Consider the following 17086-nt stretch of genomic DNA (forward strand, 5'->3'; position numbering starts at 1 on the left):
CGGTATGGGGGAAAGCATAACTGATCGCACTGTATTTTTACGTCACTTATGTCTCCGTATGAACAAATTTGCCATGTTCACTGGAGAACTGAACTATTCTTTAGTTTAAACCAGGGTTTAAAACGCTCGTTCACAGCGTCACTAACGATCCACTAATGACGCTGCTAAGTACTTTCGTCTGAAGGAGTCCATAAAGGTGAAAAACATATTACATAAATTTTTATACTTCTTTTTGTTCCTGTCATCCGCTGCGACGCCATTTTTAAATTCGTTGTGCGAAGACTTTCTGAATGCCAACTTTGATTGCAGTTTCCTGTAACTGTTTCTAAAGAAACTCTTGATAGAAGATTTTTAAATGAGAGTACACTTTGATTTCAGTTTTCTGTGAAGTGAATTACTTTTATTCTGTATAAAAAGTTGTATCACTTCTGAAACTATTAACACTACATTCGTGATATTTGTCACACATATTTCTTAGGCTTTTAATAAACACTTCTCTGGAATAGAAATTTGCTATTTTGTTGAATGTAAAAAAATATGCCTCCGTAATTCTATAAAACTATCTCTAAAATTTATTCTTAAGGTGTAGTAATTGTTGATATTAAAATTCTGGCGACGAATAGCAAAAGTGTGCTCAAGATATTTTAAAGAACGTGCATTTAGGAGCAAAATGGCATAGAAGTATTGTATTTATCGTTAAAAATAGCTACGATAAATCCACTTTAGTAGACGACTGTTCTTTCTTTCTTTCTTTCTTTCTTTCTTTCTCTTTTTTAACTAGGGCGTTCTTTTTTTTCTGTTGAACTGTTCTCGAATTTAAGTTACTACAGCAATCATATTTCCACATTAAAAAATACTAAATAAAGTTGGTGCCTTAATAATAGTATACAAAATGTCAAAATCCACTGTCTTCTGCACTTACCGCTTGTAGAGGAGTTAGTACTGCCAGTGTATTCTGTTGGTTTGTATGACTTTATTCTGTAACCTGTATACACATGCCGTATATCCATAATGTACCTAGATACTCTCTTGTGTTTCTCTGTTTGAAACATTTTTACTATGTATAGAAAATTATTAAGTATTTTCTTCACCATTTACAATATTACATAACCAGTAGCATATAACGGCAACTTGCAGTTAGAATTATGCTTTACTTTTTAAACATCGCAATTAATGTATTTCCAACATCCTGAATTTAATACTTTGAAAATTGTCAGTACAATGCGAGTTTAGTAGAAAAAAAAACCTAATTTTTAAACGAGTATATACCGTAATTTCCCTTAACTATGCTCCAGAATGCCTCTCCGAAGCTAATGGAGTTAAGAGTCGTACAACACCGGTTGGAACCCCTACTTCAGACAGTGGTCAACAGATGTCAGATCATTATTTGGAATATAATAAGTACTACCACACCAGTGAAGAAATGGTGTACTCCACGATTCTAGCAGCATTAACGTCGGAGAGAGATTTTGTAGCATAGTTAAGGGTAATTACGGTATTTACTCGTTTAAAATTTAGGTTTTTTTTTACAAATCTTGCATTGTACTGTCAATTTTCGAAGTATTAAAATCAGGATTGGATATTGAAAATACATTGCATATCGCGCAACACCATGGAGTTTATCGCGAAATTTTGAATTTGAAAAACAAATTTAATGCCATCCAGAAAGTCCCTTTAAAGCACATTTTTTATTTACAACGAAGTGTTTGATATGGCATATTTTATTTTGAGACAGACTTTACCAATGAAACGTCAAACACCTGCACCAATGCTCAGTTTAATTTTTGTGCTTGGAGATTATTCGAATGAAATTGAACATCTGCAACAATGCTTAGTAATTTGTTTACTCTTCCCACTTAGTAATAAACAGAGTTTAGAATCGTCAGAACATGCTAGTGTTGGTCAGTTTCAGTATATACGTGTGAACGGGTGATAGTGCAACTATTTTATCAAAAGCGCTTTATATAGATTATCGTGGACAAATTTGTAATTCAAAAACACAATCTGAATAAAGTTCTGGGTTAGATGACAGCAGTCCCAATTCAAATAATGTGAGCGAAAATTCCCTTCAGAATTCACAAAAACGTAATGCGTTTCGTAAATACAGAGTGTTCCGCTTATAAGTATAACAAAAGAAATAGCTATAACTTCTGAATTAATACAAGTATATAGTTGAAACCAACTGCTACAAAGAATGAAAACTGGGAATTTTTGTTACCTTATGTTCCATAAACCTCAACATGGCTTCCATTGGTGGCACGGGAAATATCCAACCGGTATTCAACCTCGACCCAAGTGTTATGAAGCATCTGTGGTGTAACATTGTTGACAGCAGCATAAATTCTTTCTTGTAAGTCTGCCAAATCACGTACTGGCGTCCTGTAGACCTGGTCCTTAACAAACCCCCACAGGAAAAAATCAGGTGGTGTTAGATCTGGTGATCTGGCAGGCCATGTGATGTACGGTGATCCTCTTCCGATCCATCTTGCAGGGAATTGTTCGTCTAAGAATGTGCGAACCATGTTGGCAAAGTGTGGTGGAGCCCCATCTTGCTGGAAAATTGCTCCATCTGGGAGTTGTGGCACAGCATACAGTTGCAACATATCCAGGTACGTGTTTGCAGTGACTGTCTTTTCAGCAAAGAAATAGGGACCAATGATTCTGTCACGCATGATCCCACACCAAACATTCCATTTAGGGGAATCCCGTTGGTGTTCAATTACGACACTTGGATTTTCCGACCCCCAGATGCGACAATTGTGTCGGTTTACTTTTCCACTGACGTGGAAGGTTGCCTCATCTGAGAAACAGACTCGAGTTAGAAATGTGTCGTCATCGTCCACTTTATCCAACATTGTTTCTGCAAAGCGTTTTCGTTCCAGTTTATCATTCGGCGTAATCATCTGATGAAGTTGCAGCTTGTACGCTCGCAAACGCAATCTTTTATGGAGCACTGTATGCACTGTTGTTGGTGGGATGTTCAACTGCACACTAGCCTGTCGAATGGATTTCCGCGGGCTTCTCTGAAATGCCTCGCGAATGCGTTCGACATTTTCGTCAGACACTTTACGCTTGGAATGTTTACCTGCATTAGACAACAAACTTCCTGTTTCTCTGAGCTGCCTATCCCATTTCATTATTGAGACGTACGTCGGTACAGCTTCCCTCGGTTAAGATTGTACTGACGGCGAAACAAGCGCTGTACACGAATTATGGATCTATGTTCTGCTAATGACAGCACACAAAAGGCTTTCTGCTGTGGCGTCCACATGCTGACTGACTAAAGATACGATACGAATTCTCTTATTTAATGATCTGCGCATGCGTGAGTCTTCTAAAAATAAGTAACAACAATGGATTAAAACTTCCCAATTTCCTCTTTACAATGGTACCAATCTTAACCCATTTGCATGCATTGTTATGAAATTATAACTATTTCTTTTATTATACTTATAAGCGGAACACGGTGTATAGTGATGAATACTTGCAGTATGTTTTACGTGACGTTGGGATTAAAATAATCAAAATCCCGAGTCTCTTATGTGCGGAAATGTTTTGTTAAACCAGTCGATGGTACCAGATAAACTGAAAGGACGTTCAGAATATAATCATTATCATGTAGCTCCATAACCAAGAGAATATTTTGAACGTCTTTTGAGGTCAGAAGAAAAATCCTTTAGTGGGACAGTAATGCACATTTTTATGTTTCTGAGGAATTGTTGCATGATTAACATGCAGTTTCTTAATTAATAGCCCAACAGAAAAAAAAACTCATAATACTGTCAAGGAAGTAAAGTTATGAGCAGAAAAAAAAAATGTGAAAATTATGTTTAGTGATGCTGCGGAAGAAGTATTCAAAATTCCGTTGTCTGATAACACTGTTCGTCGTAAAATAAAAGAAATGTCTCATCACATTGAAATTAATGTGAACAGTAAATTAGTGGGGATATTGTGTTTGCTCTGCAGTTGGATGAAAACCATGACACAAATAGTAAATGCCAATTAATTAGGTTTATAGGATGAAATGTAATTCAGATATTACTGAGGAGTTTTTGTTTTGCCAAGAACTCAAAACCAATACAGTTGACCTGTCAACCACATATAAAGGAACTTTGTGCAACCCACATTAATTTAAATAATTCGGTTAAAGAAAATGATATTAAAAATCTTTTTTCCGACATCCAGCATAGATAGGTTGGGATTTTTGACGCATACTGTTGTGTTTTCGCAATGCTACTCAAATTGCTGCTTGTTTTCTGGAACTTTCTATTGCGTGTTAATATCGACCTATTTAGAACATTGGATGACCGACACTAAATAGAAGTTGATATTGGTGCTTTTTTTCTGACACAATGCGCTGGAACGGCGTTCCGGATCTTTTTGCTGCATTTTTCATAATGGAACCACAATCTACTATATACAGTCGCGAAGCTTGAGGTGTTTTTTTTTTTTTTTTTTGCAAATCTCGTGATAAAGCGCTCCAAGCGGTTAGCAACTAGAAACAATAGACTGTCCATGGTCGACTTTGGACTGTGTCGTATTTCTATCGAGTGCTAGCTCGTTGCGTATTTCACATTGATGCTTGTGAAATGTTCGTTATTGGTTGTAATGAAAATCTTAATGGCTAAAATATAAAAATTGGAATAATAATATGGGACAAGAAGGAGACGTTTGTAGTGATATAAATTGTAGCAACAGTAAGAGAAAGAGACCAGAGTTATCCTTTTTCCGATATCCGAAAGATTCAGAAAGGTTCCTGGGTTTCCACAAGAATGCTGTGCAGAAACAAAACTGTTAATTTGAAGTTCTTTGTGACTGTTAGAATACATTATATCCTTAAATTTCACAATGAAATGTTTCAGTCTAACCGAAAGGACATTAGATACCGGTTAAAGTTCTGTCACTTAGGCTGCTAAATTTCCAGAGAAATAAAGGTTAGGTCTACTTTTTTTTTTCAGAGGATATATTTTTAATTGTAGCTATTAATTTTGTTATTATTTTTATGTGTTATTTTACTAAAGACGTAGAAAAATTAAGTTTGATTTAATGAAATTTATTGATCACGTTTTATTTTCAATTCTGGTGGGATTATTATTGCTTAGGCCTACTTTTTTCTTCAAAGGATATGTTTTTAATTATAGCTGTTAATTTTGTTGTTATTTTTATTTGTTGCTTTACTAGAGACGTAGAAAAAGTCTGTTACAATAAAATTTATTGATCACGTTTTATTTCCAATTCTGGTGTGATTATTATTGCTTAACCTCATCCCACTTTGTTAACTACGTAAGCCTACACTACAAGTACCGGTACACGTAAGTTACTCCATTAATACATATTTCCATTATTATTGTTGTAAAGAGAAATGCAAATTAATATTTATTGGTTTCATAGTTAATTATCGCTATAATCTTGAATGAGTGAAGCTATTATAGTGAATTTCAGTTCGTTTTGCACAAACAAAAAGTATATTAGCTTATTTCTTGCAGGTATCTTCGAGTTTATGATGGAATTTAATATACTTCATTAAAATAATACATTAACTTTATGCATTTAAAATTTCAATAATGGAAGGTAGGTGTTAATTTTTCCAAAAGAACACGACAACGAAAGTGTAACATATTTTGTCGGCTGCTAGGAGAGAGAGATCTGCGATGATGAGGCGATAGTAGCGATCCTAGTGGTGGGCAACTACCCATGTTTGCATTTTTACTACATATTGAGCTTCGCGACTGTATATAGTAGACTGTGATGGAACCTTGTGTGCATAATTATGTCTTTAATATTATTTCTCTTTGAATTCCGCTTAGAGTTTGAAAGTATTAGTTGGACGAAAGTAAGGTTAAAAACGACATAGTTTTCGTGCTGTGAACAGAGTTCATCTCTCCCATCGCTATAAAATATTGTACACACAGTTCTATTAACCTTTTCCCTAGAATTAAAGCACTGGTTGTTATTATATTATTAATAACAAAGACAAAATATGTGTGTCGCGATATCGTGGGCGTCCAGTAAAGTGTGTCGTCAGTCAAACAAGACTGGGAATCACTGCCTGAAGTATTACAAATAGCTGAATTCAGTTATAATTTGCAGTTCATGCCTTTGTGTGTAGCAGAGAAAATCTGCGTGTTTAAATTAAAAATTACTAATGGCTCTTCTGTCATAACACACATTTAACAGAAAATTTCCGTAATCTATTTCATTTCACATGTTTTGGTTATGTGTACTTTATGTAAGAACCTGCCTACAAAAACACACACAAACACAGACACACATATGTCAAGGAAGTGTAAACATAGTACACAGTTAATTCTTAATAAAAAACTATATAAATTTTCCCTTGTACCTCACATTGTACAGTTGATTGTTTCTATTTCGATTACACCAGCGAATAGAGATTATAAAGAATGGACACTCCGCGTCGGTACCTTTGATGTAGACGGACTGATTTCAATACCTTCAAGCCAGCTAAAGCGTGAGATTCTGCTTTCTCCCTAGAGTTGGCGCTGACATCACACCAGCTAGCAGTCGACACAGCGGAAATACAACACATATAATTAATACATCTAGGTACATTATGTACTCAAATAAAATAAATTGGATCCATAAAATAATAAATCCTTTATTTACTTTATAATGGGAGTTGAGACGTTGACCCCAACAACAATTAAAATATGTAATGATTTCATAGCACTGAAAAAAAAAAAAAAAAAAAAACTCTTACGAGAAGTAAAACAATATACCTATATTATATTATATACAAATATTAAACGAATTCGATACTTAATTTTATAATGTATTATATCTGAAATATAAAATATGATTATTACAACTAGTTTGTCACTGAGAAATAAGGAAAAGCTGTTAACTTGAATTTATTTGAAGCAAAGCGTTACTGGATTATGCAATAAAGTAGGCGATGTTTGGATCCTGTGTCTCAATTCTCTTCTCAATGATTATCTTAGCGTATGCTCGATTACATTACCTCTAGCGCTTGAAAGTGGAACTAACCGCTGGCGCACAGAGAAACAAAACACAGGAAAATTCGCCCAGTGTCCATTCTTTATAATCTCTATTCGCTGATTACACCTTTCAGTTGCGATGGATGTGATCAAGACGGAACCCACAGTCGACCCGTTGGCTATACAGACAAATGACAACACAGATGTGGAACAGGAAAAGAAGAAGCCTGTATCACAGGTAAAGTGAAAATCATTGCTATATCATGTATGCGACGCAAGAGTATTCTCGCGTCATATGACGGAAGTATTCCCAAATAATATTCATCTCGGAATATGTATGGTAAGGCTTTCCTGTGTTAATTTCAGCGTACCTCGTTTACATGTTTCGACCTATTTATGGGTCATCTTCAGAACTGATCGTTGTTGGTCTTGGCGTCACTTGTTCTGTTTCCTGTGAGGGTGTGTTCCTGTGTTATAGTGTAGAGTTAAAGAGTGTGTGCGTTTTGAAGTTGAGTTGCGTGTTGAGAATTTCGTTGGGGTGTGTTTTTGTGTGTCTGTATATTTCATATTGTTCTAGTGTGTTTAGTTTCTGGCTTTTTGGTTGGATGTGTAGTATTTCCATGTCTGTGTTGATGTCTCTGTGGGTGTGGTTAGCATTTGTGATGTGTTCTGCATATGTGGAGGTGTTTTGTAATTTTGTTATGGTTGTGATGTGTTCTTTGTAACGTGTTTTAATGATCTGCCTGTCTGTTCTATGTAGAAGTTGTTGCAGCTGTTACATTTGAGTTTGTATACGCATGCGTGGTTGTATTTGTTTGTTTGTGTTGTTTGTGTGTGTTGCATTCCGAACAATGGTACACAGACTACTCAACATACCAATGAACCAACAAGATTAAATTAAGAGCTAAACACAATCAAATATATAGCACAAGAAAACGGATACAACCCTAACATAATAGACAACATAATACGTAAGATAAAACATGATCACAAAAAACATAAGAATACAACACAAACACAAGAACACAAAAAATACATCACACTAACATACGAAAACAAAAAAACACACAAAATTGCAACCTCATTCATGAAATTAAATTACAACATCGCATACAGAACAAATAACACTCTACAAAAACATCTCAACACACAAACAAACAAATACAACCACACAGGTGTATACGAACTCAAATGTAACACCTGCAACAACTTGTACATAGGACAAACAGACAAATCATTTCAAACACGTTACAAAGGACACATCACAGCCGTAACAAAATTACAAAACACCTCCACATATGTAGGACACATCACAAATGCTAACCACACCCACAGAGACATCAACACAGACATGGAAATACTACACATCCAACCAAAAAGCCAGAAACTAAACACACTAGAACAATATGAAATATACAGACACACAAAAACACACCCCAACGAAATTCTCAACACGCAACTCAACTTCAAAACGCACACACTCTTTGACTCTACACTATAACACAGGAACACACCCTCACAGGAAACAGAACAAGTGACGCCAAGACCAACAACGATCAGTTCTGAAGATGACCCATAAATAGGTCGAAACATGTAAACAAGGTACGATGAAATTTAACATAGGAAAGTCTTACCGTACATATTCCGAAGTGATGCATTGTTAAAAGTTGTGTAATCAAGATGAATATTCATCTGACCAAAGAAAGTAAAGCATGGTGTTTTTCGTCTTATTTGCCATCATATCCAATGTTATTGATATATTTTGCTTTTCTGACACTTTACTTGTACCTTCCAAAATTGTTTTTATGCCAGAGCAATGGAGTATGAGAGACTAAGATGGAGAACGTTGTGCGTGGGTAAAAGAACACTCTTTGTACTCTATCCCTTTTCCAGAATCATAAAAATTTAAGCAAATATATACATATATATATATAGGCTATTTTTAAGTACTTTTGTTCTTCATGGCTACACATAACTATATACCGATAGCTTCGAACCGATTGAGATGTGCAGAAGCTGGTATCCGTTGCAAACTGTTCTCATAATAGTGGGTCATCCAATTATATTCTGACCAGAACTTCGACTGGTATTGCGCCAGCCAATAACCTTTTCCTTCCCACTGGCCACGCAATACATGACTCCGTGTTTCAGCAGTTACTTGTCATGCTAGAGTGACTGCCAAATAAATTCCAATGCATTTTGTAAGTTATGTACTCACCCATGTGACGCAAGGAGATGCTGGAACTGCCTGCCTTCATTTTTCATACATTATGGCACCTGCTTAGGAGGTTTCTTAGTGGAATTTTCTAGGCATGCAATGTCATCAAAAGTTTCTTCTCTATCTCGTAGATTTCGCTTCTTAACCCAGATAAGACTGACGTCCTATATATAGGACACCGGACGTTTCACACAAATATGTTAATAACAATGACTATGACAGACTAAATATAAGAAAAAAAAATTGGAGGCAATTTATAACACATAAGGATTATGGTATCATGATTGCCGACTATGAAAATCTTACACAGCAATGTTAAAAAAATAAAACGTTCCGTCCTATCTTATCTGGGTTAAATTGAACACTTTCCGTATCCCTAAATTTATTTATTAATTAATTAATCGTATCACAACTTGAAACTCGATCACCAGGGACATTTTCGTGACATAATATCCTGACGACATGAGAGATTTTGTGCTGATATACCAATATAAACACCCGATGTACAGTAAAATATTTAGGCCTATTATTTGGTATTTGTTCCTAATTTCAAAGGCATGTTGGTTCCAATAAGTATCCCTACGGCATATCCAGTGAGGGCAGTAATCGAAGAATCGACATAATTGCATTTAAACCTCCCTCTCTTGAAGGTTACATCATAGACCCTACTGTGAGATTCGAATCGCACGAAGACCAGCCAGAAGAAGTACACGAGGAAAAAAGGAATATATATGAACCTTCCATGAGTTTTTATAAGGACAAATACCATCTGGAATCCATCGTCATTATGGGACTAATGATAGGAGCCCGTGGGACCATACCCCTGTTCCTAGTCGACTTCTGCAAATCTTTCGGCCTGCATAAAAATATTTTAAGAGATCTAACAATTGCAGCAGTCAAAGGCGCAATAGATGTTTTCAGGCATCATACATATGGACCATGACTAATTCGCATCTCCTTGACGTTACTTCGTTTAATATCATGTGTTTCAATATAATTAAAATTGTTATTTTTCACTCTAACAACAATGTATCACTAAGCCTCAAGGCATTTACTCTATTGTATCATGGTACTCTTTGTCGATGGCAACCTGTAGTGGTTACAGGAAGAAATTAAAATAATAATACAATTTAAAAATATATGGGTCAAAGTTACTTAGCAAGACAATCATTCACGTCATAAAATTATGACACATGGCCAATTATTAGTCATTTCCTTTGTGCGTTAAGGTTTGAGTTCTATTCTGCTAGAAATTTTCATCTCTAATTTGTCGCCTAAGTTGAGGGAGTAAGCCAATGACTGCCATGCAGAATCAAGTTAATAGCTATTACACATAACGTGCACTTTAATATAGCTAAACAAATGTATTCACTATGTGTTTATGTTCTGTAGGAAGGATATTTATCGCATCTGGAAGTGAGTGACATGAAGACAGAATGCGCGGACCTCAATTATGATATAAAAACAGAGATAGAATTTGAAGACACCACTACAGTGACTATTAGCTTTCCTATGGTGAAATCGGAAGTTGATGTAAGTATTCACTCTAAGTGTACATATATGCTAGCACTGCATTTTACATATGTTAGAACAGTTATGAGTAATATTGTCGAATAGTGTCAATTTTTTTCAAATTAATTTTAAAATAACTGTGTAAAAATAAGTTATTATTAATTGAAAACTGTGTGGTACGGGTGTGACCAAATTAGGACACATACATACGCGTGCATACATCTTTCCACAAACAAAAAAAAATTGTGAATCAGCTGATGGTTCGTGAACAATTTGTGTAATACAGTATGTTGAATATTTTAATTCATTATACTTGAGAAAAGTTCCAAAAAGTTACTGAATTTAAATACTTATGAAGTATAGTTGATGAACCAGGCTTATTTGGGACACAAATTGAACATAGACTCGTTTTGGCAAATAAGTGTTACTACTCCCTTCATAAATTCCTTAGTTCCAAACTACGAGGGGGATCCAGGAAATAACGACCGCTTTGTTGTAATAATTAAAAAAATATGTATTTGTTTGAAAAAACAAAGTCTGTTACATAACTGAAGCTTCCTTTACTTCTCTACATAATCACCACCTACATTTAAACATTTGTCGTATCTGTTCACTAGCTTTAGAATTCCCGTGTTATACTCCTCTGCCGCCAGTTCATTAAGCCAGGTGTTCACTGTCTTCTTCAACTCTTCATCACTTCCAAAACGCGTACCACCCAGAAAGTCTTTCAGCTTAGTGAAAAGGTGAAAATCGCTAGGAGCAAGGTCTGGACAATAGGGCGGATGATCAAAGATTTCCCAACCGAATTGATCCAGCAATTCTCGAGTTGAAGCAGCAGTGTGCGGGCGGGCGTTGTCGTGAAGAAGCACAACTCCTCGCCTCTTGTTTTGGATGGCTTGCCGTAGTTTTCGTAAAGTCTCACAATAACGATTTGCATTGATCGTAGTGCCTTTTGGCGTGAAATCCAGCAAAAGAACACCTTTGCGATCCCAAAAGACAGTAGCCATGACTTTTTGTGTTGAGAGAGTCTGTTTGAATTTTCTCGGTTTCTTGGGTGATGAGGGATGATGCCACTGACGTGATTGGCGCTTGGTCTCTGGGGTGTTGTGAGACACCCAGGTCTCATCACCAGTCACAATTTGATATGTGTGTGATATCGCATCAAGAATGTCAATGCTGAGGCCATTCTCTGAATTTTTGTGTTGGTCACTCAGTTGCCGTGGAACCCATCATGCACAGATTTTGTGGTAGCCAAGATGTTGCGACACAATTTCACCAAGCAAAGAACGAGAAATGTCAGGAAATGCAATATGCAATTCGTCGAGTGATGTGCGCCTGTCTTGCAAGATTCTGTTGTTCACTTTAGTCTTCAGGTCTTCTGTGATGAGTGATGGGCGTCCGGGTCGAGTTTCATCGTGGACATTTGTTCGCCCATTGTTGAACATTTCGCACCATTTTCTCACATTTCTTTCATTCATTACAGTATCACCATACACTTCTTTCAATTGCCGGTAAATTTCTGCAGGTTTCAAATGTCCGGCATTCAAAAATCGAATCACACTCCTCACCTCACAGTCGGCGGGATTATCAATCACGTCGTTCATTTTGAAGTAACACAAAATGCACAATGGCGACTTGTTGCAACCAGTACTCACAGCATTATAAGAACACATGTTAAGGAAGCCAGTTGACCTTCAAACAAGGAAGGGGAGTCAGCTGCGCGGCGGGTATGCGCGAACGGTCGTTATTTCCTGGATCCCCCTCGTACTTTCTAGATTATCAAAATTAAGATGCTATAAAACTATAAGCCTACCAACTCTCCTCTATTGCTGTGAAACTTGGATATTAAAAAAAATCCATTTTTACTTTTGAGAACAAAATCTTGAGGAAGATTTTTGGTCCCATTCAAGAGAGAATTTTGAACAACAGGGAACTAAGCGATATTTATAAAGATCCAGACATAATTGCCTTAATACTACGTTGGCTTGGACAGATTCTACAGCGTGATGAAGTCTCTCTTCTACGAAAAGCTTTCGACTATTCTCCAAGATGTAAGAGACCTCTTGGTAGACCTCGTCTCCGTTGACAGGACCAAGTATATGAAAATCTTTCTACAGGGGAGAACGACAAGAAGATGCAGAGAACAGAGACGAATGGCGATATATCGTGAATGAGGCTAAAAACCTCTTATGATTTGAAATACCCTAAATTGGTTGATTGATTCATTGATTGATACTTGAAAATATTAAACAAAAGTGTTCAAAATCATAACATAACTTCCACTGTCATGGGTCACTTATGTGACAATGTAATGTCACGGGTGTGACGAGTATGTACCTATTGAAATAAATAGTGGAAGAATGTTGGAAAAGCAATTAAAATACAGGAGAATCCTTTTTGACTGGCACCTAAACGACAAGGCAAGTTCTGGATACGTGAGTTTGCTGGATGATTGATTAGGCCTATAACCCTCGTACATAGAAAAAACAAATCGTATTTCATTATAGCAAATATTGAAACTGCAGCCATATGAAGCTTATTTCTCTATCACTTGCTCACAACTGAATAAACATAAAAAAAACTGTGGATTTTCCTTATTAAAGCACATCACACAACAATATGATACACTAAACCGTTGGTTCGAATATTCACTGAAAATGAAAGTTCGTGCCAACTTCTAATGTGGCAACACTGACGGCCCGAACACAACTAACTAAACATAAAAACTGTGTGGATTTACTTTATTACAACACATTACCCAACACACATAATACACAATTTTATCCATTTTGAATCTTGCGTACACTACTTTCAACACTTGAATATATGTAATTGATTAATTAGCGGACTTACTCGTGTTATTTATGTAAGTTTGTGCGGCTTACAGCTGTTTCGGTGCTTCATCACACCATCCTCAGAGCCTACTAGATCTCGGCGTTATCTCGAAATTCTCTGCCTGTTATGTGGGTGCGTTTGATTGTTGAAAGGTGTTGAAAAGTGGAGGCAAATAGTGTGTGTGTACTGAAATTGATCTGTGTGTTGAGAATTTGATCGGGGTGTGTTTTAGTGTGTTTGTATATTTCGTATTGTTCTAGTGTGTTGAGTTTTTGGTTCTTGGGTTGTATGTGTAGGATTTCCATGTCCGCATTTATGTTATTGGATGTATGGCTGGCATTGGTTATGTGATCGGCGTAAGTAGATGTATTGTGTCCTCTGGTTATTGCTTTAATATGTTCTTTGTAGCGTGTTTGGAATGATCTGCCTGTCTGTCCTATGTAGAACTTGTTCAACTATTACATGTGAGTATGTATACACCTGTGTGGTCGTATTTATTTGTTTGTGTTTTTTGTGTGTAGAGATGTCTTTGTAGTGTGTTTTCTCTTCTGTATGCTATGTTGTATTTCTGCTTTCTGAATGAAGATGCGATCTTATGTGTGCTTTTGTTTTCATATGTTAGTTTGATGTATTTCTTGTGTTGTTGTGTTTGTGTTGTGTTTTGCATGTTTTTTGATTTTGTTAAGTTTTTGTTTTGTCTTTCTTATGATGTTGTCTATTATGTTTGGATTGTAACCGTTTTCTTGTGCTATGTATTTGATTGTGTTCACTTCTTCATTGTAATGTTGTTGGTTCATGGGTATGTTGAGTAATCTGTGTACCATTGTCCTGAATGCAGCATGTTTGTGTTGTATGGGGTAGTTAGATGTGTTGTGTATGTGTGGTGGTGGTTGGTTTTATGTATGTTTTGAAAGTGTGTTTGTTGTCAATTTTTGTTATGGTGATGTCTAGGAAATTTATGGAGTTATTGTTTTCAAGTTCTAATGTGTATTGAAGTTTTGGGTGTAATTTGTTTATGTATTGGTGTAGTTTGTGTATTTGTCTTTTGTTTCCTTTGCATAGTATGAGTATGTCGTCTACGTATCTGTGCCAGTATATTATGTTGTCTACATATTGTTGTGTTCATTGTTGAGTATATGTTTGTTCTATGTTGTGTAAAAATATCTCTGCTACTATGCTAGATATGGGTGATCCCATTGGCAATCCTTCTGTTTGGGTGTAGTATTTGTTGTTGTGTGTGAAATAGTTTTGCTTTGTTATGATGGCTGTGATTTGGATGATTTCTTGGATGTGTTCTTGTGGTGTGTTGTTGTCTATGAGCATTTGTTTTGGTATCTGGAATGTGTCTTGTATTGGTATTTTAGTGTATAAGTTAGTGATATCGAAAGATGCTAGTGTTGCACTGTGTGGTATGTGTTGTTGTTTTGTTTTGTTGACTAGGTCTATAGACTTTTCTAATGTTGCAACACTAAATAAACATAAAAACTTCGTGAATTTTCTTTGTTAAAACACATCACAGAGTACAAATAATACAACAATTTTAGGTTCCAATATTCACTGAAAATTAAAGTCCGTGCGAACTTTCTAATGTGGCAAAACTGACGGCCCACACTGTGGCAATTTGGCAGATTTAAACTTTTTTTCTTTTTTGCCCCGCCAAAAGTGCCGTTGTTTTGCTATCGGTTGTTATATGTGTCCTTGTTACGAGGCATTTTGCTGTATATGTTAGGAGTAAAAAAAAAATCAAGTCTTACGCAGTTTGTGTTCACTTATTGAAAAACCACAGCTTGCTAACACAAGGAAAGTAATAGCTAGCTTGAAATTTCTTTGATAAATGAAAATAATAAGGATAAAAAATACTGATGTCGGAACTAAAATCAAAGAAATATATTTGGATATTCTGAATATGATGAATCTCGCTATTTCAAGTCGCAATAAAGTGAAATCTTTTTCGTATTTCATGTTGTATGTATGGTACATAGATTCTCTCTAAATGACTCCAACCATTCTGAATAACCAATAAATAATTATTATATTATGTTTATGTGGCCAACATTGATGTAAGTATATTCAGAAATATCTTGGTTATTACCAATTGAAATTTCCTGTCTTACCTTCAACACAATAAATGTCATTTCCTAACATAAAACTAAATAATTGAAAGAAAGATATTGATTTCACCTGATCTGAACAATTACTTGATTTTGTCACAAAACTGGTAAAAAATACGGTTTCCTTTCATTTGAATTTCACGAGGATCCAAAATTTTAATAAAATTGTTATGTGTATTAACAAATAGTGCCATCTTCCATCGTTCGATAAAGTTTATTGTCTTTTCATTAGATGATGCTTTCTGATCATGCCACACACTACATGTAAATAAGGTTACCTGTTTATGTCTTCAATGAGCTGCCTGAATTTCATCTTTCGTTATTAGGGAAAAGTTCTTCGCAAAATCAACCTGCATAACGACCTCATTTTCTTTAACCTTCTTTTCTCAGGAATGAAAATATTCATATTGTTTCTTCTTTATCCAACGTATCTTTTAAATGCTGATAACAGTGACAACTGATTCTCTGGTTCTTCGACAATTTGAGGGAAATTTTTGTCCCTCCACTATCTCCACTCCATTGCCTCCGTGGCAAGATTTCATCTTGATTGACATCAGTTAACAAATGCTACAGGTCTTGTATAAACAGACCGAATTTTCCATTCATGCATTTGTCGTTACTGTATGCTGTATGGTCCATATTCCGGATCTTTTTATAACCTCCTGGATTTACAGTTATAATATCAGCATTTATAGTATTTACTAGATTTTTTTCTGCCGTATCTTTTTATCTGCCATGGATTCAGTATCTTCAAATATCTTACAATTCTTCACAAAGACGAAAAAATTCCAGGTTCCATGCTTCAATCTATTTCAAGTTAAGAATCTTTTCAAGCAGCTGGATCGATCTGTGTTACTTATTATGTTATAGTAAAATTGAATAAGTGCAATTTGCATGTTTGGAAGCAAAGCCTTTATTTTACACTTCTTATGTGAAAAGAACAAGCAATTTGTGTCTACGTATTTTTGTGGACCTGTACAGATCTCATGCACAAATTTGCAAGTTTGAAAATTTGGTTCAAATAATTATCTAAATTTCTCGTCATTATTTACTTACTTTTCCAGGAAGATTTGTTCGATGTTGACAGAGTTCAGCAAGAACTCAAAGCTGAAATCTCTTCAAAGGAGGATGAAGTGTTCCCTGAGAGGTGAGTGAATTGTGCTGGTTATGCTTCTTTCAGTCTTTGACAACTTCATTTAATGAAGTCTGACATAAATTTTATAAGGCTTAAATTAATAATACAGTAAAACCTCCATAAGACACGCCCGCTTATTTCGCTATCCCGTGTAATACGCTTTTTTGTCCGGTCCCTGCACATTTCATATTTAACGCCTTTATAAAATACCCCGTTTGTTGCGCTCAAGTCCTGCATAATACGCTGTTTTTGTGGAATATTTTTTATGTAATTTTCAGCAATGTACTGTAACAGCAATGAAACATCTTGGTCACTG

General features: G+C 35.7%; 1 protein-coding gene across 3 annotated transcripts in view; it reads left to right on the plus strand.

Annotated features, from left to right (window-relative positions):
- Positions 1-17086, plus strand: part of LOC138691685 (zinc finger protein 596-like) — a 50952-nt gene that overhangs the window by 3457 nt on the left and 30409 nt on the right. For all 3 annotated transcript variants that reach the window (XM_069813927.1, XM_069813926.1, XM_069813925.1), the window contains exons 2-4: positions 7094-7197; positions 10570-10710; positions 16700-16782. In XM_069813927.1, coding sequence (XP_069670028.1) covers positions 7099-7197; positions 10570-10710; positions 16700-16782 — 323 coding nt within the window. In that variant the 5' untranslated portion in view covers positions 7094-7098. The remainder of the gene's footprint in view (positions 1-7093; positions 7198-10569; positions 10711-16699; positions 16783-17086) is intronic.

Source organism: Periplaneta americana, chromosome 16, assembly GCF_040183065.1.
Source record: "Periplaneta americana isolate PAMFEO1 chromosome 16, P.americana_PAMFEO1_priV1, whole genome shotgun sequence".
In the NCBI taxonomy this organism is placed as follows: domain Eukaryota; kingdom Metazoa; phylum Arthropoda; class Insecta; order Blattodea; family Blattidae; genus Periplaneta; species Periplaneta americana.